Raw genomic sequence first — 24,379 nt, 5'->3', positions numbered from 1 at the left:
TTCTGAATTATGAGTTAGAGTAAATTTGCTGTGGTGAAGAATAAGAAGAACCAGCTGACGACGGGAAAAAGAAGAGTAGAAGAATGAGAAGAACAACAAGAGGTGGAGAGTTATCAGGTTGAGACATTTCCCGTTCTGTCTTGTGTTTGTTAGAACGGTGGATGTATTCAGAGAAGCTATCTTCAAATATGGCATCTCATTCAGTACAATAAAAGTTGCCCAAAAAGGCTTCTGCGTTACTGTGTTCATAGAGCATGTGCATCACAATCCTTCCCTGCATCCTGGTAGCCGCGGTAAAAGAATAGGAGAGTTAAGTTTAGGAGGGTGGGGGTTATAAAATATATATTTCTTTAACACACGGGACAAGAACAGGACAAAACCCAGGCCTCCTGTAGCCTGGTCCTACCAGACTCTCGTACATTTAATTTGTACAGAGAGTCTGGCCACTCTCCATTGACAAGTGTTAACTTCCTTGAAGGCAGGTACTCTGTTGAAGTTTAAAACTATTGGATCTGCCCAGAGCCACTCTGGTAGCCTGGCTCCACCCTCCTATGTACTGTCTGGTAGGACCAGGCTAACAAGAGGGGAGACGACAACAACTATCGCCTTAGCATCGCTAGCGTTCGCCTTAGCCAACTCTTTCACCACTAACGGAGCGAGCTGGAAAATCAAACTTTTCCCAAACCCCATGGGGAGGAGGGCCACAACATCATGGCTACCAACAAAACTCAGCAAAGATTGTTCTTGCTCGGGCTTTAACTTTTGGATATTCGGCAGCGTTGCCACAACGGACCGAATGGCTTTGCTCGCATCTTTCTCTGCCGCCATTACAGAACTACAACTCAAACTAGCGCACAACCTCAACGTCATCATTCTCAGCCACTCCCTCTGTTCGCTGATTGGACCACATCCCAGATGGTGTGCCGAAGGAAAATGAAAATTGAGCGGAAGTATGTAGGAGGGCGGAGCCAGACTAGGTCTCCTGGGTGACAGTCCTGTGTTGTTAGACCTATCCACCACCCCAACCAACCTCCTTAAGGCTCTTTTACACTAGATGCATCCAAGGTGGCGCGTGCCATCGTGACATCAAAATGACGTAATATCCTGCCAGCGCGCCCGATTTATGGCGCACGAGCAGAGGTCGCGTACGGCTCTTTTTTTTTCAGCGGCGCGCGACTAAGCGGAAACGGGAGGCCTGAACGAGTTCGCCGACAACCGGATGCCAGGACTCTCACAGTGACTGCAAGTCTCTCTTGTAAACTTACTAGGTTAAGATGAGTTCTTTTATGGTGAATGAAAGGCTTGATCCGACGAAGTAGGTCATCCAATCAAATCGAAGCATTGATGGCAATGCTGCTGCCAGTTCTGCCGTTGTTTATCTTTTTCTTTTTCTTCTAGTCCGTAGAAAGAGCAACGTCTGTAGCCACTAGACGCAGCCCAGCTGGCGCGTACAAATGTGACATCATGGGATCGCCATGACTATTTATACCCGCACTGGTGCTCGCAACACTAGTTGCAGTCTTCTCCTGAACAGAGGTGGCGCTAATGAGCAAAGGCTACAGACGTTGCTCTTTCTACGGACTAGAAGAAGAAGAAAAAAGTAAACAATACTGATACTGCTCCATTGGGCTGTGATTATGGGGCGTGTTTCAACCCGAACCAGGAAAGAAAATGCCTCTGCACTCAATTGGATAGACCTACAACCAATCAGAGCAACGGAGACAGACGTCACAGAAGCTGCAAGTTAAAGGCAGGCTTCGACAGAGCAAAGGCAGAGGCGGCAGTTTCCGTGTCGTGCAGACAGGTGTGGCAATGTGTATACATACGTGATCGCAGTTCTCTGTTCCTCTTTTAAAATTAATGCACTGTCGATATCTTCTATAACAGAGGCGATGGAGGAATCTACACATCTTAATTCTCCAGCGGCAGCCATCTTTGTTTATTTTATTTATTTATTTAGAGAAACAGGGACAGCGTACAATAAACATTAACCTCAAGAGGAGAGATGCATAGTACCAGGTTTTAGCTCAAGAGCTAATTTTCACCCGTAGTCCCTGGGCAATTGTTGAACACAAATTCAACCCAATCGCTCTTTGGTGACGTGGTTGATTACGTTACTGTTGATCATCTGTCCATCATCGTATAAAGCCCACCCTGACAATTGAATTGGTCCGAACAGCTCTGGTTCGAGCATAGTTGCTCCACAACGGATCAAGACTGAACTTCCCGACCTCAAATGTTGTGGGCGGGGCTATGTTTGGCTGGCATCCAGGCTAGTGGGCAAGGACAAGCCATGAGTATATCATTGTCTTTTCTTTCATCTACTCTACAATAACCTTTTTAAAAGCTCATAATTCAAGAGAATATTGACTTAAAAATACGGTGTATATATCTCCACTTTGAAATACCTGGAAAAACACAGATCAAAGATCAAACAGGGCACACAGTCAAATACATATAAAACTGAGAAATTGAAATAAATCATAAAATAATCTCAGAAGGTGTTTTTCTTCTCTCCCTTCTCCTGTTTGAAACAACAGGTGATATAACTGTTGATTTAAAACCCCTGACTGTTGCGGCACCAATTAGTTTGGTGTACATTTACATGTGTCTGGGGCTCATGGACACTCGTAGATCATACTGACTCAAGTGGGAGCTTTTTGGCCTGGAGCAGCACGGATGAATTATAACAGTTTCCAGCTCTAGCTTGGAGGGCCCCCGTGTTTTGGGGATGAATCAAGTTCCTACATCGCCAAACTGTCCATCTTAGCAAATCACCTTGTAGTCAGCTCTAAAATCATATATTTCTGCAAACAAGACGTGGCTGTAGTGACACTTGCTCATTCATTTTGTTTCAGCATAACAAAAACGGAGTGATCATTATTTTAAGATGACAATACTGACGGATATTGTGATTTAAGCAATTTTGTACATTATTCTTGATTTCTCTGTCTGAAAATATAGTTTTGTTGTAATTAATGCCACCAATAGGCAGCATCAAATTGAAACGTTAAGATGATGATAGCACTAGAATTTAATTTAGGGATCACCAAAGTTATTACAGTTTATGCTGTGGCGGAGATGAAGGTTTGCACCAACTCGGCTGAAAGATAAGACACACACAATGGCGTAGTTGTCCTGTATCTGACCTCCAAGATGCCAGGTGCATACTGTCTTTTAAAAGAGTCTGCGTGTGTGTGTGTGTGTGTGTGTGTGTGTGTGTGTGTGTATGTGTATGTGTGTGTGTGTGTGTGTTTGTGTTTGTCTTTGTGTGTGAGTGTGTGCGCACCAAGTTAAGGAGAAATACGAGCCTCCTAATTGGATGCTTTTGGAGCATGTTTTCAGAGTTGTAGATTCATTGCAATATGAGGTAACATTTCAGCAAGACCCTAATTTTGAAGGAATCTAAGAAAGAAAGAAAGAAAGAAAGAAAGAAATATGCAGTAGGTGATTAGAAGTATAACTCTTAGAAGTTAAGACCCCAAAATAGCTAAGAACCTAAATGCACTAGTTTAAAAAAGCTTGACTTTCATGTCTGCAAATCGATTCCTAATGGTGGGTGTTTTTTTTTTAAATGCCAGAAATCTTTTTTTGGAATCAGTCTATTTGTCAAAAGCTCAAACTGGCTTCTTGTGAGGGATGTGGCACCATGACCCCCACTTTACTGTAAGCACTCTCATCGTCAGACGTCCAGCACATGTTGCAGAACCCAAGACTTACTAATCAGACGGGGATGTTGAGAAGAAGCCTCAAGACATGATGCGAGATAAAGACAAGGGATAGAAAAACTCTCTCTGAACTAAACATCCTGCTCTTCACAAATCAAGTGGTCTTTTTTTCCCCCTCCACACTCTTTGCTAATGAGGACTTGGGGTCAGTGTAATTGTTGCAGGAAACACCGCGCTGATCAGAGGTGCAATTTGAGGGAAAATTTGGTTCTGTTGGATGACCTCATCTCTTTGGTCGGGCAGGCCGAGCCCCAAGGCTTTTCTGATTTGTCTTCTTGGGTCAGCACCACCACATATGTGGGATGTGTGTGTTTGTGTGTTTCACAGACTCAAGTGAATTCACCATGAAAAAGAAATGCCAGTGAAGATGAGTCTTGGTGAGGAGCTGAGATGAATAGACCACCTACAGATGATTCAGCGCCCAGTCGAGTAGATTTACTCAGCGAACTGGCTGGTCTTATCAAAGTTCTGGCAGCAGAAGTGCTGATTATGGATCTTATTAAACAGGAATGTAACATGATTTAAGTTTAGTGATAAAGGATGAGTTAATGTATCATTCTTGTTGTCTGTAAAGACTCGTAATTTGGAATACGACCAACTACCCAATGCTAGAAATCAGAGATAAATGCTTAATCATAAGGCATGAAACCAGGGAACTATGATTTATACGCGTGGCATCATCAAAATTTCACTGGAAACTCTGTCTACAAAAATGAGTACTGTAACTGTAGCATGAGTTTCATTTAAGTGAGTATTTTGTGGGATCACAAGATGCCCTGCTCACTTTCTGAGGAGCAGATCCACATGTGACAGTGCATGTCAATATTCACTGATAAAAAAACAAAAAACATATGCATGGTATGGCAGGACAGCGGTAGAATTCCTCATGGGGGCGACAGAAACTACGCACTATGGCTTTAAGAAAGAAAAATCACTCTTTGGTTAAACTGCTCACCAATCATGTCCACACTATGGCAATAATCTGTGATTGTCACAATTAAGCATTAATTCACTTTAGTTTCACAATCCAAAAAGGTTGGGAACCACTGGCCTAAAAACTGCCAACTGCACAGTATTTCTGATAGCTTGATGTAACATTAGTTAATTGCATAATGATCTTATTACACCCAAATAGCTGTCACTTTCTCAGGACTCATGTTTTTTTTAGCTCTATTAACAACAGAATACAATGATGTTTATATAAAAATAGATTAAAATACATTTCAATAACTCAAAACCATTGAGAAAAGCACTCTTTGTTAATCTCACTTGTTTCAATATGAGCCAGTCCTCACAAAGGGTGAGTACATACAACAAAACAAGTAATGAATTTAATTTAATTCTGAAAAAAATCCCTTGTCCACTCATTTTACAGGATCAGTGTGCGTTTGTTCTTCTTTAATCATATCATATCTTTGATCCACCCACCAATCGGAAAATTAAAGGCTCTCACTCACAAATTCTCCATTAGTTGGGAAATGTGTGCACTGGACTGGTTGTCCTCGCCAAACCTCCACCATTACCATCTGTGGCCAAGCCTTAAAGCGGAGGAATACGACCAGACAATAGGTACGCTCAGTCTGACTCCAGGTCAGAGGCTTGGTTCAAATCAGACGTCTTTTGATCTCTGTATCATTCTGTGACGAACAGTTTTATATCAAATAAAGGAAAGAGTTTATTTGATCATTTAAAGAGACACAGATGACATGCAACAAGGATCAGAGACTAGATCTGAACACAGGATGTTGTGATTATATGGTTGCATTTAAGACAACGTGTTCTTTTTAAGATGGTTTTTATGGAATTTCTGCTCTCAGAGACAGATAAGAGATGGGAATGAGGTGGCAAAGATCCAAGTCCCCCAGGGCTTAAAGACACTTCAACAAGACACAAAGGAAAAAGGTAATTGTGACTTCTATGAAAGGACAGTATAATGGTTAGCTTACCACCTGATGTACTGTACTTCTTAGTTACAGTCAAACTGATAGAAAGAGAAAAAACTTGAACAAATTCCAGTTGGACATTTTGACTTTATACAAAAACTGCATATTTGGTTAACTACTCTAACTTAATGGCACATCTTAAGTGATAATGTAACTCTGGTGAAACTGTATCCATGTGGACTGCACAACATGTTATCCATGTCCAAATTAACCACAGGTAACCCAAGTGCATGTAAGTAGTAAAACCACTTGGTTAGGGTTATGGAAAGATCATGATTGGGGGTTAGATTGCTGCTTTTTCAAGGTTAAGGAGCCCTTTACTGTCAGTTTAAAACAAAAGTGAACCATGGTCTTGCGTGACAAGGAACCTCCCAACCCGACCTCCTATTTCAGTGTACTTTTTGGCACTATAACATCACACTACTTCCTTCTATGCTCCTGACGAACAAAAGGTCTTCATCACCTGAACATAAAGATAACTCGTTGCTTTCGAGTTTCTCTGTAAACGGTCTTAGATTCTGGCAAATGCATGGATCCCAAACTACAAAGCATAAAAAGAGAAGAAAAAAGAGATTATGATCGAATTTGAGTATTTCAGTAAATTGAGCAAAAATCCCAATTTTACACAAAAAACACATTACAGTTTAATGTTAACGTCCCAATTATCGACTGCTCCTTTTTCATGTGCATTGCACCGGTGCAAATCGTGCAGCCCGTCGTGCAGCCACTGCAGCCAGTTGATAGACAGGAACATGTCAGTTTCCACATCTCAACACTGAACAAACATACAAAACCTGAGAGCCGCCAAAACTCTATCCCCCTTAATCTCTTAGCCTACATCCCAGACCAGGAAGCAGCCAGACAACCCCCCAACCCAAAGCCAAGGGCAAGCAAGAGAGCACACCTTCGACTGTGGAGAGCAAACAGGGGAGAGGGGAGATCTATATTTCACAAAGCGGGCCTCCGCACTCAGGGCTTGGCAAAAGTAAACAACAGCACTAGCAGGCCCATAATTGATGGCACCGTTCCTTTTTATACAGTAAATAGATGTCAAACAGTGGTGGAACGCAGCAACCAGATTACAAAAGATTTGCAACACCCCAGGATTACAGAAGAATGCCTTCCTTTGATCTTACACCACTTAGTCTTTGATTCCCTGTAATTACTCGAAGCAGCCGCTTTCTTAGCAGAGCCGGAAAAATAATGTATGGCCTTTAACAAATTCTTAATTTTAGAAGGAATTAATGACTGGGCTCTGGTTTGTGCACATTATGGTGTCCTAGAACTAAGGTAAGAAATATTTTAGCTGGTTTTAAATGTGAACATTTAAACCCATTATTGAAAAATAGCATGTATCTTCAGTATTGTTTTTATCTCAGGTTACACTTCATGATTTGTTGCTTTGATGTTGTTGAATGAAAAAAAAAACATTAAAGTCCCCCTCAGGATGAATTGTAATTACTTCAGTGACTCCTTGACTTTCACATGTGGCACCATCAGGTCAAAATTATTTTTGTTTGTCCAATACTTGGGTTTATGGGCAAATACTTGCAAAACTAATGACCCATCAGCCTCAGCTCTACTTTGCGTTTATTGCTGATATGCAAATCTTAGCATGCTATCACGCAACACTATGATTGTGAACGTACATGGTAAACATTATACCTGCTTAACTTTAGCATTGTCATTGTGTCAGTTAGCTCAAAGCATCGCTGTTGTAACACACACATCAGCTCCCATCCTGTGTGTCACTGAGAGTGAGCGCTGAGCGTCATCAAGGCGACTTGTGCAGATACGGTAGCTCTGCTTCCTCCAAGAGGTGGCGACGTGGGTTGGCGATCTCAGCAGTTGCATGCTACGAAAGAAGATAGCAAAGATAGATGAAAGACTGCCTGCATGTGAGGCTGGAAGGCAAGAAGATGAGACGGGGCTGAAGTCTCCAAAACAATTCCATTATTGACACAGTAAGTGCAGGCAATAAGGGCCTTCTCTTCTGGTTCCTCATCAAAGCTCTTTACAGGAGGCCAAAAGAGAAATAATGCGCCAGAAAGCTTGAACCAAATCATCCTTGGGCATCAAAGGATTGCCATTATCTCACACAAATACACACACACACACACACACACACACACACACACACACATAGGCTCACGGCATATTCAGAGGCATCTTGGATCACCACAATGCTTTGATGTACATTTATCTGGATGTTGCAAACTGGTATTACAGAGCCGTGTTTTAAGCAGTTGACCGAGTTACAGTTGAAAAAGACCGATATTTGTGTAGACAGCATAAAAAAGACAACCTTGTGCAGATCAATATAGACATGCTCATCAGAACTTGCATACAGCTTTCAATGCATACCGGTATACAATTGTGTCCTTAGGGGGAAACAATATCCTTTTACAGATTGTCTTGGTCTTGGGCATGTGGATGTAGCTAGATGGCATTGTCTTTTGTATGAATATATCCACCAGTTCGAGTCCAACTGGGGACCTTTGTTGCATGTCATCCCCTCATCTCCTGTTCACTCTCAACTGTCTTTTACTGTATCTTTTAAAATTCTTCTTTCTCACTGCCTTTTGCTGGTCCATAACTATGTTTCCACCACCACCAGTGAGTGGAATGTGTATCGTGCCATTTGAAACAGTTAATAAAATATGACTAAATAATCAAGACAATTATATTACTTGTTTATCTTGTTGTGAAGAGGGAATATTCATCATACTTTATAACTGGCAAATAATGTCAGATTTATTACAAGTTTAACTCTGACAAAAACCAACATATCGGTCTAACCCTGGCCTAGACAGCCTGTAACGGTGGCACTTGCCTAGCCTGCATCCTTCATTGGGATTTAGGCGACGCTTCCTCTCTGCTGAGTTTGTTATGCCTTTACCCTTATTCTCTTAAATGGCCATGAAGATAAGATGGCTGTGTGATAAGCGAGCGTGCACCTCCCTGCACTGAGCAGATACAGCAGATGACAAGACGAGCAAGTGTGCCTGTCCTCTTTGTGGGTCTTACATTTCAAAGAGAGATCAGTGTGGGCAGGTTGAGTTGGGAATCTTGCATGAATGGACTCAGAAAGCCCTGTAACATTTTGGTCACATCACGTGAGAGATGAGCAATCATGATAATCAGAATTATACGGTTTATTGTAAATTATATCCTTACAAAAGCTACTGAAATTCTCTGAACATACCCTGATCCATAAATAACATGATTTGCTTTTTGTTATGCGTAGGTGGATTATGAGCATACGTAACAAATCACCTTATCTTAGTATGACTGTGTGCGTGTGTGTGTGTGTGTGTGTGCATGCAATAGAGAGAGAAAGAGAGAGTCTACACCACCATATTTTAGGGAGGTTGAGAAAATTCAGGGATGTATAACTGAAACAGTTCTGTGTCTTGCTCAAGGGCTCAGCCTTGGGATTCACCAATTCCACAGACCATCATCCTTAAACGTTTCCTATTGTTTTACAATAAAAGGCTCATGCTTCATGCCCCTTGTGGAGAAAAGTCCTCAGATAATCCTAAAATAACTGAGACACTTGAAAGTTATCACGGATCGCTGCATCTTGTGTGAGCATATGTGTGCACGACAAACACGAGTCACACAGGCGAGCACACAGATACACTCTCCACTAAGCTGCACACACGCACGTGATTAATGAAAATTCAATAGATGACAGACAAAGCTCTGTTGTGCCACATTAATAAGATTTAATACGGAGCTTTCTTTTCTTTAGCACAGGCAGGCCAACTTGTTCTTGCTGGCAAACTCGTCTTATCTCAGCATCTTCCAATCGTGTCATTCATTATTTGGCCTCTAGCTTATCTAAACTGAGGGCTACAGTTTTCTAGGCATCCTTACTCCAACAGGCAGGGAAATGTGAACATTTCTATTTTAAGAGTAAAATGAAATGCATTTCATTTGCAAGAGGTTCTATTACAACAACACAAAAAGAGTAATTGTTGAAGCAAGTGCCAGATCTCTATGAGCATGAACTGTTTTCATTATTTGCATGTTTAATCTAGTGCAAAAGATGCGTGCAACAACTGCTGATGTCAAAGTCCTGATATCTCTAAAGTTTCACAGATTCCAACAAGCAGGATAGCTAGATCCGACAAACACACACACACACACACACACACACACTTGTATTTGACCCGTTTATATATTGCCATATATTGTCAGCGCATGTCAGCAATTCCTGGCATCATGTTATGATCGAGACAAATTCCTGTGCATGTATTTTATCCTGCATTTGAAGTGATTCAGATTGTTATATTGGGATTTGGGGTTTTGTGCCAGGGGGAGGCCTAAGGGCTTGCCCTACATCATTCATTATGCCCTTGCCCATCAAGAAGCGCAAGCTGTACTGCTCTGGAGTCATTCCAAGAGGGCTCTCGTCATTAGCTTGCCACTTGGCGGCCAATTGCTGGAGCAAAAGAGACAAAAGCTGCAGTCCACCCCTGCATGCTCTGATTGCTCTGAGAGAGAGAGAGAGAGAGAGAGAGAGAGAGAGAGAGATAGGGAGAGCAAGAGAGAGCAAGAGAGAGGGATGGTGGCCTCCTTTTTGGCATGGCGGACCGTAGATTCTAGTAACAGGGTGGTTGTGTAGTTGTTTTGGCACAGGATGTCCAGGATAGAGGTAAATGGGGTCTCTATCAGCTCAGTGAGTTTTCAGTTGATTCAGACCCTCATGGTTTAAAGGAGTTTCCTCATGCATGATTTCATAACACAGATTTTTTATTCACAGAGCAATAATTAACGTCCAACCTAAGGACAGATACAGAGAAGAGGTTTGTCATTTCTCAATGAAAAATACCCTCAATAATCCTTATATTCTTCATAATAGCACTGTCTTTGTAGTCCTGGCAGGTGTTTGATCCATCAGATAAACTAATCATTCCCAATAAAAGTTGAAGGACAGGAGAAATAACTGGCAGATTTGCAGACTCTCCAAGAAAAAAGGGGTTCTATTGTCCATGATTTTGACATGAAATAATGACAACAAATGAAAGGCTTGGATTCGTCTTGATCCTCTCCCTTCCAGTCGGCTTTTTTACCTCTTCACTCACTCTCTCCCGACCGCTGGATCATGCTGTGATCCTCCTGCGCCTCCAGGCCCTCAGGTTATTTGGATATTGCGTGGAGTCAAAGCCCTGTCAATCAGATAAGCAGTGACCTCGCAGGCCCAGCAGATAAGATGTTACATGGCAAGAGGAAATGGCAGACAGCAGGAGACACAAGGCCTGACTATTAAGGCTCGGTGAAGCGAGACTGATCACAACGGCTCTTTAAACTAAAAAAGGCTGCCAAGAATGAAAATATATTGCTTGTGCCTTTTCTTTTTTATTTAGAATGACTGAATCTGATTTGGACTTCATTGGCAAGTGCTTGTCTTTTCATCTGAAGAAAACAAATCCCAAGGTGTTACAAGTTTTCTCTCACAAAAGGATGAATGGAAAAGGGAACATTTTCAAGAATGAATTATCCTTTGTAGAATGTTGTATTGCACATACACATATAAAGTAGTGGTTAAAGGCAGTGTGGTAAGGCATTGGTTAAAGTTCTTAGTCATTTTTTAAGTAATATTTATCAGAAATTATGATACTTAATTATCAATGATAGACACCCATTATACACAAAGCATTCATGCCAGATTTAACAGTCTCAATAAATGGCTTTCACATATAGCCATTTCGGCTGCTACAGACTCACTGAGGTGGTTGGAATAAGACAAACTTGCCAGTCATTCCGTTACACTGGGAAATTACAAAAGAATGAATGAAGGGCGAGTCTTTGTTTAGGACGGCAGTTTTTGGGTGGTCCACAGGTTGGAAGCCCTCTGGGAGGGATCAGGGAGACCTCCACATATAATACCAATACGACGCCCTGTTGAAACAGGGTAGAAGCTAATTCAGATGCAACTCAGACACAACCAAGAATACATTTTCTTCCCCATTTGAAAATGATTTTTTCCACAAAGTTTTACTTTTTATTCTTCCCATGATTGAATAATTGTAAGTAATTTGGGGGAAAATAAACTGGTTCTAGCCCACGTCTGAGTAAAAACCTCATATGAAGGCGATAAAAGCATAAGACATCTCACCGCTGCAAGAGACTGAATAAAAACCAAAAATACAGTACAACACAATACAAACTGTTGATTTAAATATTGTCCCACATAAGCCACATAATTATCTAGGGAAATGCTTGCGGAGCACACACTCTTTCATTTCAACACCCTACTTCATATTCACACATATTTAAACATAGGTCTGAGAGCTGCCCAGGACAACCACAGGCCTATACTGCTGGCCACTGAGCCAATGGTTTAATTCTTTTCTCAAGAGCCCCTCTGTGGTTGTTGTTCATGGAGGGGAGAGAAGTACTCATTCAACTCCCAAACAGTATGGGGTTTCAAACACTTCAGTCTCTAGCTCTTCTTGAAAAGGTTACTGCTGCAAAGATTAGATACGTAAAGCCAATTAAACTCAGTTTAGGTTTATTATTTTATTTATGAAACAAATACATTTCAACCTAATTTAGCTGATATTAATCCTTAATGTGCATTTTGTTAAATATGAGCACACTTTTTAAGAAAGTCAAATACATGTGTATATTTACGCCTCCTTTTTGTCTTATTATGTGGTTTTGTGGTTGTTGTTTCAATATCTTACTGAAGATTTTGGTTTCAGCACCTTTTGATTTATCTTTTGAAACTATATGTACATTGCTTAATAGATATTAATGAGATCCAAATCACAGTGTCTGACATTACTTACCAGACTTGGGATTGCGTGCAGTAGACCACCCTCCATGATGCCTGAGTACTGTAGGTCTCAAGATGTCAGAGGATTCGGTTACAAGACCCACCGTTTTCTGAGTTCAGAGTGTTCAGAGTGTTGCTGAGGATTGTGGTAGAACAGTGTTTTTCCCACACTTTACCTTTTATCTTGGAACACCTTCAGGTATGGTGCTATCTTAGCACTCTTTTCCCAATTATATGTGGTTTGAACACCAGCAGTGGTAGAACATCATTGCCAACATAATTTAAATCTGGGCCAGTGCCAAATAGCCTACATTGGTGTATCTTACCAGCAGGCTTCTAACATGTCAATACAGTACGGTATACAACTGTACAGCCTACATGATCCATGAGTGGGTTTGGACTGGTAATGGGAAAAAGTGAAAATGAATTAGCAATATAATGCCACAGTCCACACTGGTTTAAGACACGGAGGCTGTGTGAGCACATACTGTGTAAAGACTCAAAGGCCTGGCCCACTGAACAAGAGGTTGGTAGTGAATTCTGAAGTTTTAATGACATTTTCTTTTCAACAACTATAGCCTACATTAAACCCCTGAGTACATGTATGACTGAATGACATTGATTTACTTGATGCAACATAAATATCAGCAGATGCCTAAGGCTGCAACTGATTGACTGAAGTGTGTGCCTGCAGTGCCCTCTATTGCCAAGAGGAGAGACTAACAAGTAGGTGAACACAGCTAACCCTACAGCTGCTCTGCTTCTTCTCTCTGGAAAATGAATTGTTATATATTTAAGGATGTTTTTTACCTCTTCAAAGCAGTAATCCGTTTTTAATTAATAACAGTAGCTAATATTTGGTACATTGTAGAGTGTTGTTTTCTTGCCTACCATTAATAGGAAAGATAAGATTGGCTCAAATTCAAAGACAGAAGTTGTTGAGGGTTTAAAAAGAACTTGGAAAGGAGGGGATAACCAATTTAAACATTTCAATAAGCTATATTGTAATCCACATATACATTACTTTTTCCTGTCCTTTTATAATAGGCTAAGAGGTCTATCTGCCACAGTTATGCATTCTCGTTGCATAGGCTACAGAGAAAAATGTATGCCCCCCCCCACACACACACACACACACACACACACACACACACACACACACTTGAAACAAGTTGCTCTTTTGAATGTAGAAAGTGCAGCATTTTGTGTTTCTTTTTAGAAAATAGAGTCAAGGAAATATGTAGAACTGCATACAGTGAACGTGACTATGCCTATATTTAAAATAAAAAAAAAACGTTTTCTTTTTGGTGGCTTCTTATTCATCTCTAATTTGAATTCATTTATTTTTCTTTATTTGTCGGTCATATTTTACCCATCTCTGATTTTACCATAGATAGTTAAAGAAATGTTACCCGCCTCCTCAGCTTGCAGAAAATGCCACGTCCGGTTTACCCGGAAGTAAGCACAATTCCCAAAGATGGCGGAGCAAGGTCCAATGGCTATAGCGATGCGGCTCCGAAATCAACTACAGTCCGTCTACAAACTGGACCCACTAAGAAACGAGGTGAGTGGGCGTGTTATTCGAGCTCGTCCGCACTGGGGTAGAAACATACGGGGAGTCAAACTGCAGCAGAGACGAGTTGAACACACGCATTAGCGGGAGAGCGTTGTCGTCTCCGCGGCGCTGATGGAGAGAGACGGGGAGCAATGCTGAAGCGCTGTGAAGGGAGCCCCGTTTGAGCATGCGTGAACGGTGGGAGTCCAACCGTGTTGTTCGGTTCCGCCTCAACAGTGGAGCAGCGTGCCGAAATACTATGAAGTAACTGTTATTTCGCTCATTTTATGCGACATATTCAGCTGTATTCACCAGCTCGACTTGAAGTTTACTTGAAGTTCGAGCGATATGTGTGTGAACGGGGACGGTAAGGCCGCTGCACTCTGCGGGTTCTCTCCTATTGAATAATGAAGTTGGTTTGTGTTTAACGGTAACACTGCACGTTTTTATGGCAATTAAACTTGTCTGTTTAGTAACGTTGAACTTGCTTTTAAGTGTGTGACGTTAGCGTGAACTGGCCCCCATCACTCCAAAAAACAAATTTGAACCCACTTTTCTGTCGAAAATTAGCTTTGTTTTAGTTTGATAGTTCATTGGCCCTCCTGGTAAGAACATTTCTCATTTCTTAACGTTTTTACTGCCTTCCTCACACACGGAGGTCAAAGGTCAGGGTCAGCTGTCTTGGCTGGTCATCATTTGGCAGATAACGTTACAGGACTACAACCTAACGTCAGATTATTTACCCCAACTAGAAGCAGATTCTGAGATGGAGATCAGTAATGTTCTATATTCTGGGATTGGAGTTTGCGAACAAGTATCTATGTAGTGCTGAATGCTCGGTGCAGTTTGATGATCATTCTCTAGCCGACATAACAATAATAATAATGCATTGTATATAGAAAAAGAGAAGAAAAAGAAACCTACACTAAATACACACACATTAATCAAACATTCAAAGCAACTCACATATATATATATATATCTATCCATCCTGTCAAAGGTTTTTTTTATATCATAAAATAGAGGTGATGCTCATCCAAATTGCTTTAGGTATTTCCACAAAGTAAGTCAGCTTTCGCTTTTACTGAAAAAGAGAGCATTGACCCAAACATTATGCAAGTTGTAGAGTCACTGTTCAATGGGTTCACTGTTGTTGAGCTATCTTGATCGCACAGAATATATATCTTTTGCTTTCAGGTGAGATGTTTGCGTTGAGTTTAAAGCTTGGCAGTGCAGAGGAACTGTGTTCATTAAACCTTGTTTGGGGGATAATTACATGTTTATACCAAACTTTAAGAGTATGTAAAACACATTTTGTTTCTTGACAGGAGGAGGTGAAGTTGAAGATCAAGGACCTGAACGAGCACATTGTCTGCTACCTTTGTGCGGGTTACTTCATCGATGCCACAACTATTACAGAGTGTTTGCACACCTGTGAGTTTAAACGGAGCTAGATAAAATAATTATTGTGTTACTAACTTGTAAAAGTCTTTCTGCCTTTTCATAAGAATACATGTTTAGCTGGATGAAGTCATCAGAGGGAAAATCAAATGTCTCTCTTTCTTTCTGGTTTACAGTCTGTAAAAGTTGTATTGTGAAATACCTGCAAACGAGCAAATATTGTCCAATGTGCAACATCAAAATTCATGAAACGCAGCCTTTACTCAACCTCAAACTGGATCGAGTGATGCAGGACATTGTCTTCAAACTGGTGCCTGGACTACAAGAAAGTACGTAAAAAAAAAAAAAACACGGCTGTCTGTATCAGTGTTACGAACATGTTGAGACCTAAAGCATAAGCTCCCATGAGGATCAATATTTAGAGTGTGGCGCTTGTGAAATCTAAAATAATAGCTTAAGAGAAAACATTTAAAATGGAATTCAGTGTTGCTTCACAGCATTAGACTAGTTGATTATTGACAGTTTAAAACACGGTGAATACTACATGTTTTTAGCATATTTGAAAATAAGTATTATCACAATATCTGTCATGTTTGACTAATATCCACATTCATGTTTGAACAGGTGAAGACAAAAGAATAAAGGAATTTTATCAGTCACGTGGGTTAGAGAGAGTCATCCAACCGACTGGAGATGGTAAGTCTTTGATTTAGCAATGTCTCTGAGTAAGTTTGTTAGTAACCTGCTTCTGCATCTGACCTGCAGTTTGCAGCTAGTTGCTGTTCTGTTTGGCAGACTACATTGCAACAACCCTTCCCCTGTCAAAGACATGGTAATTCCTGTGAACTTTGATTTGTAAATTTAAAAGCGTATTTTCCTCCTCACTAGATGCTGTACCCGATGCTGCAGGTTTACCGTACACAAGCTTCGACCATTCAAAAGCCCACTTCTACAGATATGATGAGCAGGTTTCGCTGTGTTTAGAAAGGCTAAGGTGAGCTTTTGTCTCTGGTGGATTGTGTGTATTTTTTTTCTTTGAGATAAGACTGATAGAATTTAAGTAAAATATGCTGCCAGATGTGTCATATATATATATATAAAAGTTATACTCGTCTAACATTTTTTTCAAAACTGTTTGCTCTGTTTTGTCTTTACAGTTCGTCGCTTGCTGGGAAAGATAAAACAAAACTTACTCTCCAGGTATGTCATATATACCAATAAATGATCCCAGATAGTTTTAGCATTTGTATTTCAATAAAGTCTGTGTAAATTGTTGAGCTGGTTATGGATGCTTTCAAAGAGACTCGGCTCACAGGTTTTCACAACCGTGCAAAACGCGTCTTATGGGGCACATTTCTGAAGCCCGAACAAGTAATTTTCCACCCTTAACTGCTAAGCAAATACATGGCACAATGACATCTGCAGCAACAGCAGAAATCAGCCCTCAAAGCTTGTTACTCTGGCGGCCTCATACTCACACAGAGACAGGGATAAGTGGAACAAATACACCAGGCATATAATTTGTATCGCTATTTACCAACCAAAGTTTTTGAGAGAAGTGTTTTCGACTAACAGCTTGAGGCTAGATGTCCAAGATGTTGACTCAGTGTTGGGTTTGTTAGTGCTGACTGGTAGGACTTAAGAAGATCAAAAAAAATTGTATCAATCCAAACATCACACAACGGTGTATTTATATCCAACAAATACCTTTTTTATAGCCTTTGCTTCAAATTGACCAGGGCACCAGGCAATTAAAGTGCCCCTTATTTTCCTTTTGTTGCAAATGTACTGTAACAGTAACGCAAGATAAATGTTGAATACTATTTAGCATACAGCAAAATCTAATTTGAACTTTTTGAAGTTGAAGTTCTACAATCGTCTTTACATTGATTGTTTAATGGCTGCATGAGTGTCATAGTATGCTCATTCTTACAGCGTTTCCTCGTGCCTGTTCATACAAATATCATAACATGGCAATTTAAACGCAGCTTGTTAAGCAGTTTCAAACCCACTAAACTGGAAAAAAATGCCTACTTTGTCAGTTGTAACTGGGGTTTTCCCTATGTGGCTGGATCCTCTTGACAGGCCCATTTGTCGAGAGACGTGTGTATAACAAGGGAATTGGGATTTTATAATGCTTGGATTGTACTGAATCAAGATTTGAACAAAGATCTTTGGGGGAGCAATTTAACTAAAATGCATAACGTGTCATTCCACTGTGCTTATTATCCACACTGCCCAGCCAACGTTGTTTTATACACTGCAAAGACTTTAGTGAGCCAGCAGAGGGCACCCTTGTTTAACACATGCCTGTTTGGTACGCAAGTCTCTCATCCAAGTTTGGGCTCAAATCAAGATTTTAAATATGTTTTCACTATAGCAGATTTTCTTGACAGGCTAGGCTATCAGTCAGTTCCCTAAGTTTCCATGGAAGATGAGAGATTTGACTCCATGTGGTCCAGCTGTCTAGTTATATACAAACAGACCAGGGCCTTGTTGTTTTGGGCTTTTAATCTGGTTTTACAGTATGAGAAGAATATTCCAAACTTGAACAAAGTTACACCCTGGATGTGAGTTTGGAGTTTTAGTGAAGTGATCTGGTGACTGCTGCAAGCGTTAGGGCATTATCATCATCCAGCCATGTCCTCTTTGACCACTGTGTGAAATTGAAATGTTTATTGTTGTGGCTAATGTTACCTTATGTAATGCAGCTTCATTGGTTCCATTCCTGACTCTTGGCGTATGCCGTTGTGTTTCACTCTAACCTCTTTGTGAACTTGTAGAACAGGCTGGCAATTTTTGAATTGAATTTCACTCGTAACCTTTGTTACATGCTGTTCTCTCTCCCCTGCACGTCCAATCATAATGCACTGTTTTTACCGAGGTGGAAATTCAGTAAAATACATTTCTTCCTCTTCTTCTAAAGAAATACTGTCTTTCACTGCATTCAGGTGGAAAAAGGAAGTTAAGCTCTATGGCTTAAGAGTGTGTAATAAGTCTGTGGGGACCAGAAAATGTCCTGCAGTAAGCTGGGTTTTTCCTTCACTGTAAATCTAAATTTAACAGGAGTATGCCACACCTTGTCCATACGCGCTTACCTTATTAGTTTACGCTTCTTGTGTGCTGGAAATGTGTTTTGTCACCCTGTTACAGTTTGTGACATTGATCTTTGGATGGACATTAAAAAACTAAAATGTTTGAATGCCAAAATTAATAACGGCAGTGGAGAGACAGCAGCCTGTACTTCTAGTGTTACAGGTAAAACTTAAGAGACATTTATAACCGACGCGCTTTTTACATTATCTGAACAACAAAACCAAAAATATCTTTCTACTCTCTGAGCAGTAACTTATTTCCAGCACAGGTGGTTCCACTTACCCTGGGAAACAAATCCAAACATAAAAAGGGTGATATGTTTCCATGGTACAGTTGCATATTAAATACTGCAATAAATCGGACATTTTAACCTGCCTTATAAACAAGAAATCAAGAGAACAAGAAAGCTTTCTAGCTTACCCCGGGATGGTCACACGAGTTAGAGTAATAAACGCCAATGTACAGCTGGTCATGATTTATTGGAATTGCCTTCTTGATTTCAACCTGTCGTGGACTGATCATATTTCTCATCTGAAGTTTGACAGTGTATCTGTTTGACCTTGTCTCCGCAGCAGAAGTTTGTTCGCTGTTCTGTCCGAGCGGAGGTGAGACACCTACGGAAAGTGCTTTGTCATCGACTAAATGTGGAAAAACACCAGGTCAGTCAATAATCGTCACTGATTCGATTAAAGAAGACATTATGATACACATGACACTACATTAAAGGTTTGTCAATATGTATTTGACCTATGCTAATGAAGTCAAATGTGTGAAATGTCTATTGAGCTGCGTGGTAAACTCTCTGCAAAAGACAAACTACAGCTGCTATGTTGTGGAAGAAAAAGATTTCTTGGATAATTATTAGGGCTGTCAAACAAATTAATTATTTTTTTAAAGACGATTAATCGCTGAATTTCTATAGTTAATCACGATTAATTGTATCTTTTATCACATGATTAAAATCTACAAACACTTGAAAAAAAATCGTGAAAATTTGAAGACCAAGAAGACTGAGTGCCAAGTGCTGATCATACAATCCGAGGCAATGTTGTTGCTTTCATAAAACTGGCTAGAGATTACGGGGCGACCTCTAGCTCACCCAGTAAGAGCGTGCGCCTCCATGTAGGCGTAGTGTTTCTGCTTCCTCGTCGCATCTTTTACCAGCAGCAAACAGGTTTCTCATATAAAATATGATCCCAGATGCTCCTTTCAGATTCCCATTCACATCTGTTTGTGTGGTCTCCTGTAGGTCCAGATGTTGTTCAATAACGAGTCTCTGCCCGATCATATGACCATGAAACGGTTATGGCTCTCACACTGGTTTGGCAAGGTACGGTACAGCCACTGTTAACTAGCGCCAACAATACATTCCTTCACACTTGGACACCTTTTCTTTGTACTGTTGTTCATTTGGAAAATCAGGATAAAGCTCACTGAAGATGTGTAACAGCGAATAATAAATTTCGCTTATAACTTTGAAATCATTGTATTCCACTTTCAAATCCAACTTTACATAATTTCAAATTAAAGTAAACCTTTTCAATCCAGTGGTATGGTGACCACATGTAGCACAATGTTGGATTTGACACATTATGAAAAATGTACTTTTAGTTTTTCATCTATTTAGAAGATGTTAATAGTTACATATACCTCACTTTTAAATGTTTTCATCCCACACATAATATTTTAAATCTTTTCTCCCCCAGGCCCAACCATTAGTCCTGCACTACACCATCAAGGACAAAAGGACCAGATAGGACATGTTTTCACTCTGAGGACAGCTGTACATATTTTGTACAATACATATTCTATTTTAATAGTGTTTGTGTACATATACTTATTTTCCTTGTTTTGTATTTTTGAAAATAAATTTGAAATGAGAAAAATAAGTTTGTATGACTTGGTTACAGTATGCTTTCATCTGCATATAGATACACAGAAAAGCCTCGACACCTAAACACTTACCGAGTGTGCATATCTGTATCTATGAGGGATGGTGGAGTGATCCTCCCTGTTGGGAAGAAGGTTTATAATATTAATAAAAATGAAATATGTTTTTAATTGTTGCAGTTTAATTTAATTTGAACTTAAATTGTAATACCTCAGTAGTTTCTTATACTTTGAATGTCACATAAGCTTTACAAAGAATGATAAAGTGAATTGGTTTTGGTGATAACCATTACGTCACAAAGTGTGATTAATGATACAGTAACAATTATGTGTTGCATTTTTACGTTAATATTGAGGGTAAAAGAAGTATGAACCACCAGCATGTTACAGCCAAATAGAGATGGTGACATTAGTTATATTAGTTATGTTTGGAAACAGTATTTAACAGGAGTGAGGAAAATGATACGTCAACTTTACTCTGCAGTTTTAAAAAAAATCATATGAAGCATACAAACTATAATATATATATATATATATATATATATACGCTCCAACATGATGATGTGGTCTTGCATTCAGCTTTTTACACTTGAAAGAAATCAATATTTTGGATAGTTTCTAATTATAAAAGTGTACTGATGTGCAGTGACACCAGTTGCTTTCTGTTGTGGAGTTCTTGACGTTTTTCATTGTTTTACAACTTTGAATCTCAGAAGATGTGATTGTAGTTTCATCACAATCATCAAAGAAAGTGTAAACAAATCTCGTACTTGCCCAACTAAAGAAACTGTAGCAAAAGCACTTTGTCTGGACACTGCGTTTTTTCCCATTCTTTGTATCTGCTCCAGCTCTGTCAGGTTTCGTAGGGCCTAGGAGTGAACAGTAATTCTAAAGTCCTTTTACAAATTCTGGGCTCTGACTTGGCCAGCCATTGTTATTTTGAAGCCATTCCTGTTTAGCTTTGGCTTTAGGTTTGAGGTTATCATACTGGGAAAAATACACCTTCACCCAAGTTGCAGTTCTTTTGCAGGCAGGTTTTTTTTCTGTTTTCTCTACTGATTTTGGTGTGTACATTCCCAGGCCTTCCGGGGTTTCAGAGAAGTATCTCCACAGCAAGATGCTGTCACCACCACCAGGCTTTTTACTACAGTATATAGTGTATGTTTCTGTTGATGGTGCAGTTTTTATAGAGTACTATGATGGTGAAAAAGGCCACTTTTCATCAGATCATAGAATCTTTGTTTTCAGTCTGCTTCCTGCCCTCTGGCAAACACTAAGCATGACATGAGTCCTAGCCATAAAGCTGCAACATGGTGTATCTCAGCAGCAGTAGTTGTATGTCTGTTATCTCAACCGTGTAACTCGCAGCTCCTTCGGTGTCCAGATCTCTGGCCTCCCTCACCAGCGCTCTCAGCCTGCCCGAGGCAGATTTACAGCTGTGTCATGTTCTTACCATATTTATAATTGACCTTACTGTAATCTGTAATCTGAACGATTGTAAATCAATGTGTCACATATTTGTTTGTGCTGTGTTCATGATTAATGCAGGTGTATTTAAGATTACCTGTCACACTTCGATGATATACAGCTGATCCTAATTCAGCTTATGAGCAACTTGTATATCTGTACTAGTGATGATTTACATATGTCTAAGCAAATTAATTAAAATCCATATTTAGTTTTTACTTAGACATTAGAAAGGCCTCTGTGTTCCAACAGTGCCAAAAAATCCTATGGCCTAGGCACTTGGATATCTCGATCTTTGATGACCTACTCAAAATTAGTTGGTATTAAAGGCTGTTTATAGTTGTTTTTTGTTCACTTAAAGAGGATTAATAATCAAAGTGATTTATTATTGTTTCCATTAACTTTGGGGACTTGCAAGAGACAGATTTTAATAGAATAGATTTAATAAGAATTATTCAAATTGCTGCAACAGAGGCCCAGATATTTGTGGCCTGAGATAACTCTTATCGGGGTAATGTTTTTGACTTTAGAAAGCTCCCTCCCCAGCCACAGAAGACATACAAATGTTTTCACAGGCGATGTTGCACTTATGGTGAGTAAACTCAGCTTCATGTGTAAAATCAGTGGAGTGAGTGCTACGTTAAGCAACATATTTGCCATCACAAAACGTAAAAGCAGCTTAGCCAACTGGCATTCCACCTCATCTTTTAAATGTTTATGTGACACTTAACTGTGGTGATATTTTATTGCACATTTTAAAAGCTTGCAGACAAAAAGGTTTGGTGGATTAAAGCAGTCTGCACTGTGAAGGCTTGACAGTGATGACCCTGTTCAAGATGTATTTCAAACAAAAACCTCTTTATCTTTTGCACAATTTCACTGACCAGCGTTTCTCTCCGTAACCAACTCTGTTTTGCACTGACTGTGAAGACAATGCAGTTTAACACTAGGTGGCACACTTGGTGCTCTTCCGACATCAGGCAGGAGGGACGCTTTGATGTGTGTGATCTTGTCCAGAGTGAAAGGAAAGACTCTGATAACCTGACACGGGCGGATAATATATACAAGCCTTGTATCTTATTCTGTCTTTACTCTTTCTAAGTAGACTGTGCTGCAACAGCCAGAACATTTCAGCAACACTTTACTAAGTTGCACTAGTGGCATCTTGGATATCGTATTGAGACATTGCTCTGAAGTACAAAATAGTGCGTGCTTAATGAGTTTGTAACATTGGGATAACATTGTGTAGGTAACAACTAGTTTATACATTTGTTCCACTGTAAAATGTGCTTGGTGTTTATGTGTCTAAAAGGTCAAAGGCTTGAAATGGAGTTTAGATTTCATATAAAAGAAGAACATGTGTTCATCAAGGGCAGGACAGTCTTCCATGCAGAGGTCAATAACATGGAATAAGGCAGGTGTGGACTAAAGACTTGTGTCTTCTCACAACTAAAGGATATATCATAAACAAAGGTGTAAAGGACAGTTTGGGAGCTGACATTTTTAAAGTCTTATTTTCCAAAACACGATAACATGATAAGATGTTTTTTTTTTTTTTAATATTTTTCAGATAACCGTATTAACATCTTGAGGTTAATTTGAACCTTTGGTTGTTTCAAATCAGGCCCCTGTGGCCATGTTTTCAAATGATTAATAAAATGAACTCCCTGTAAACCTCCACACAGCACAACACACACACAGGCACACACACGCACACACACACACACACACACACACACACACACACACACACACACACACACACACACACACACGTACAAGCATATTATTTCCCCCAGCCATGCACTCTTATTAAGCCTGAGCAAGTCCCTTCAGGGCACTGTATGTTGAAAAAACAATAACCCCCTAAAGCTGTGACCTTTTAGGCCAAAATAAAGAATTCCATGTTCCTGTTGAACAGCTCTGTGAGATTGCAGAAGTTAGATTGCACAATGTCTTTTTTGGCACCTCTGGGCTTTGATTTTTCTGATCATAATACACCGGAAAAATGTGCATCTAAATGTGACCCCCCAAGGAAAGGGGACTGCCGATTTTGGAGAGACTGCTTGTGTGTATAATTCAACTGAGATTTTATTTTAAGGAAAACAGCCAATAAAAGACAGGAATATAGCTATGATGATGAAAAATGAATCTGTTATTGATACAACCATTCAGTGTGGAAAATGTAAAAAAAAAAAAAAAAAGATATATATATATATATATATATATAGTCAATGGCATTTTAATAGAATTGCTAAGGGTCTACGTTATTGTAAATCCTTCAGTTATAAATGCAATAATACAAGAATAAGATGAAACCAATATGGGAAATATAGGAATGCCACTGAGATAATTGGAGTAAAATTATCATTATTAACCTTAGTACAATTAACAATGAATTCCCAATAAAGTCTGTATAGGTCTCTGTTCTTTCGTGTATAGTTTTATATTGAATCAGGACTTCTGACTTTTATGTAAAGCTCCATCCTCTGTGTGGTTCCTCCTGCCAGTG

At 39.8% G+C, this 24,379-nt stretch overlaps 1 protein-coding gene across 3 annotated transcripts; it reads left to right on the top strand.

Moving 5' to 3' along the window:
- Nucleotides 1-13,890: 13,890 nt before the first annotated feature.
- pcgf1 (polycomb group ring finger 1) lies at nucleotides 13,891-20,400 on the top strand. Of its 3 annotated transcripts, none has more exons than XM_031317249.2 (9): nucleotides 13,891-14,022; nucleotides 15,342-15,447; nucleotides 15,591-15,743; nucleotides 16,039-16,110; nucleotides 16,303-16,408; nucleotides 16,572-16,614; nucleotides 19,086-19,169; nucleotides 19,760-19,840; nucleotides 20,217-20,400. In XM_031317249.2, exons 1-9 carry the CDS (start codon nucleotides 13,936-13,938, stop codon nucleotides 20,265-20,267), a joined length of 783 nt encoding a protein of 260 aa, XP_031173109.1. In that variant the 5' UTR covers nucleotides 13,891-13,935; the 3' UTR covers nucleotides 20,268-20,400. The 3 variants fall into 3 exon arrangements, with proteins under 3 accessions (XP_031173109.1, XP_031173108.1, XP_031173110.1); XM_031317248.2 differs by having other exon boundaries at nucleotides 19,083-19,169; XM_031317250.2 differs by having other exon boundaries at nucleotides 13,893-14,022; nucleotides 15,345-15,447; nucleotides 19,083-19,169.
- The last annotated feature ends 3,979 nt before the right edge of the window (nucleotides 20,401-24,379 follow it).

The sequence above is a fragment of the Sander lucioperca genome, chromosome 1 (assembly GCF_008315115.2).
Source record: "Sander lucioperca isolate FBNREF2018 chromosome 1, SLUC_FBN_1.2, whole genome shotgun sequence".
Classification (NCBI taxonomy): Eukaryota; Metazoa; Chordata; class Actinopteri; order Perciformes; family Percidae; genus Sander; species Sander lucioperca.
This window is presented reverse-complemented; position numbering and strand designations above follow the sequence as displayed.

What these genes read in the sequence shown, in the direction of transcription:
- pcgf1 (XM_031317248.2), top strand. Translation starts at nt 13,936, where the DNA reads ATGGCGGAGCAAGGTCCAATGGCTATAGCGATGCGGCTCCGAAATCAA. An exon ending in TACAGAGTGTTTGCACACCT is followed by an intron (nt 15,448 to 15,590) that starts GTGAGTTTAAAC and finishes TCTGGTTTACAG; the next exon opens with TCTGTAAAAGTTGTATTGTG. An exon ending in TAAATGTGGAAAAACACCAG is followed by an intron (nt 19,170 to 19,759) that starts GTCAGTCAATAA and finishes GGTCTCCTGTAG; the next exon opens with GTCCAGATGTTGTTCAATAA.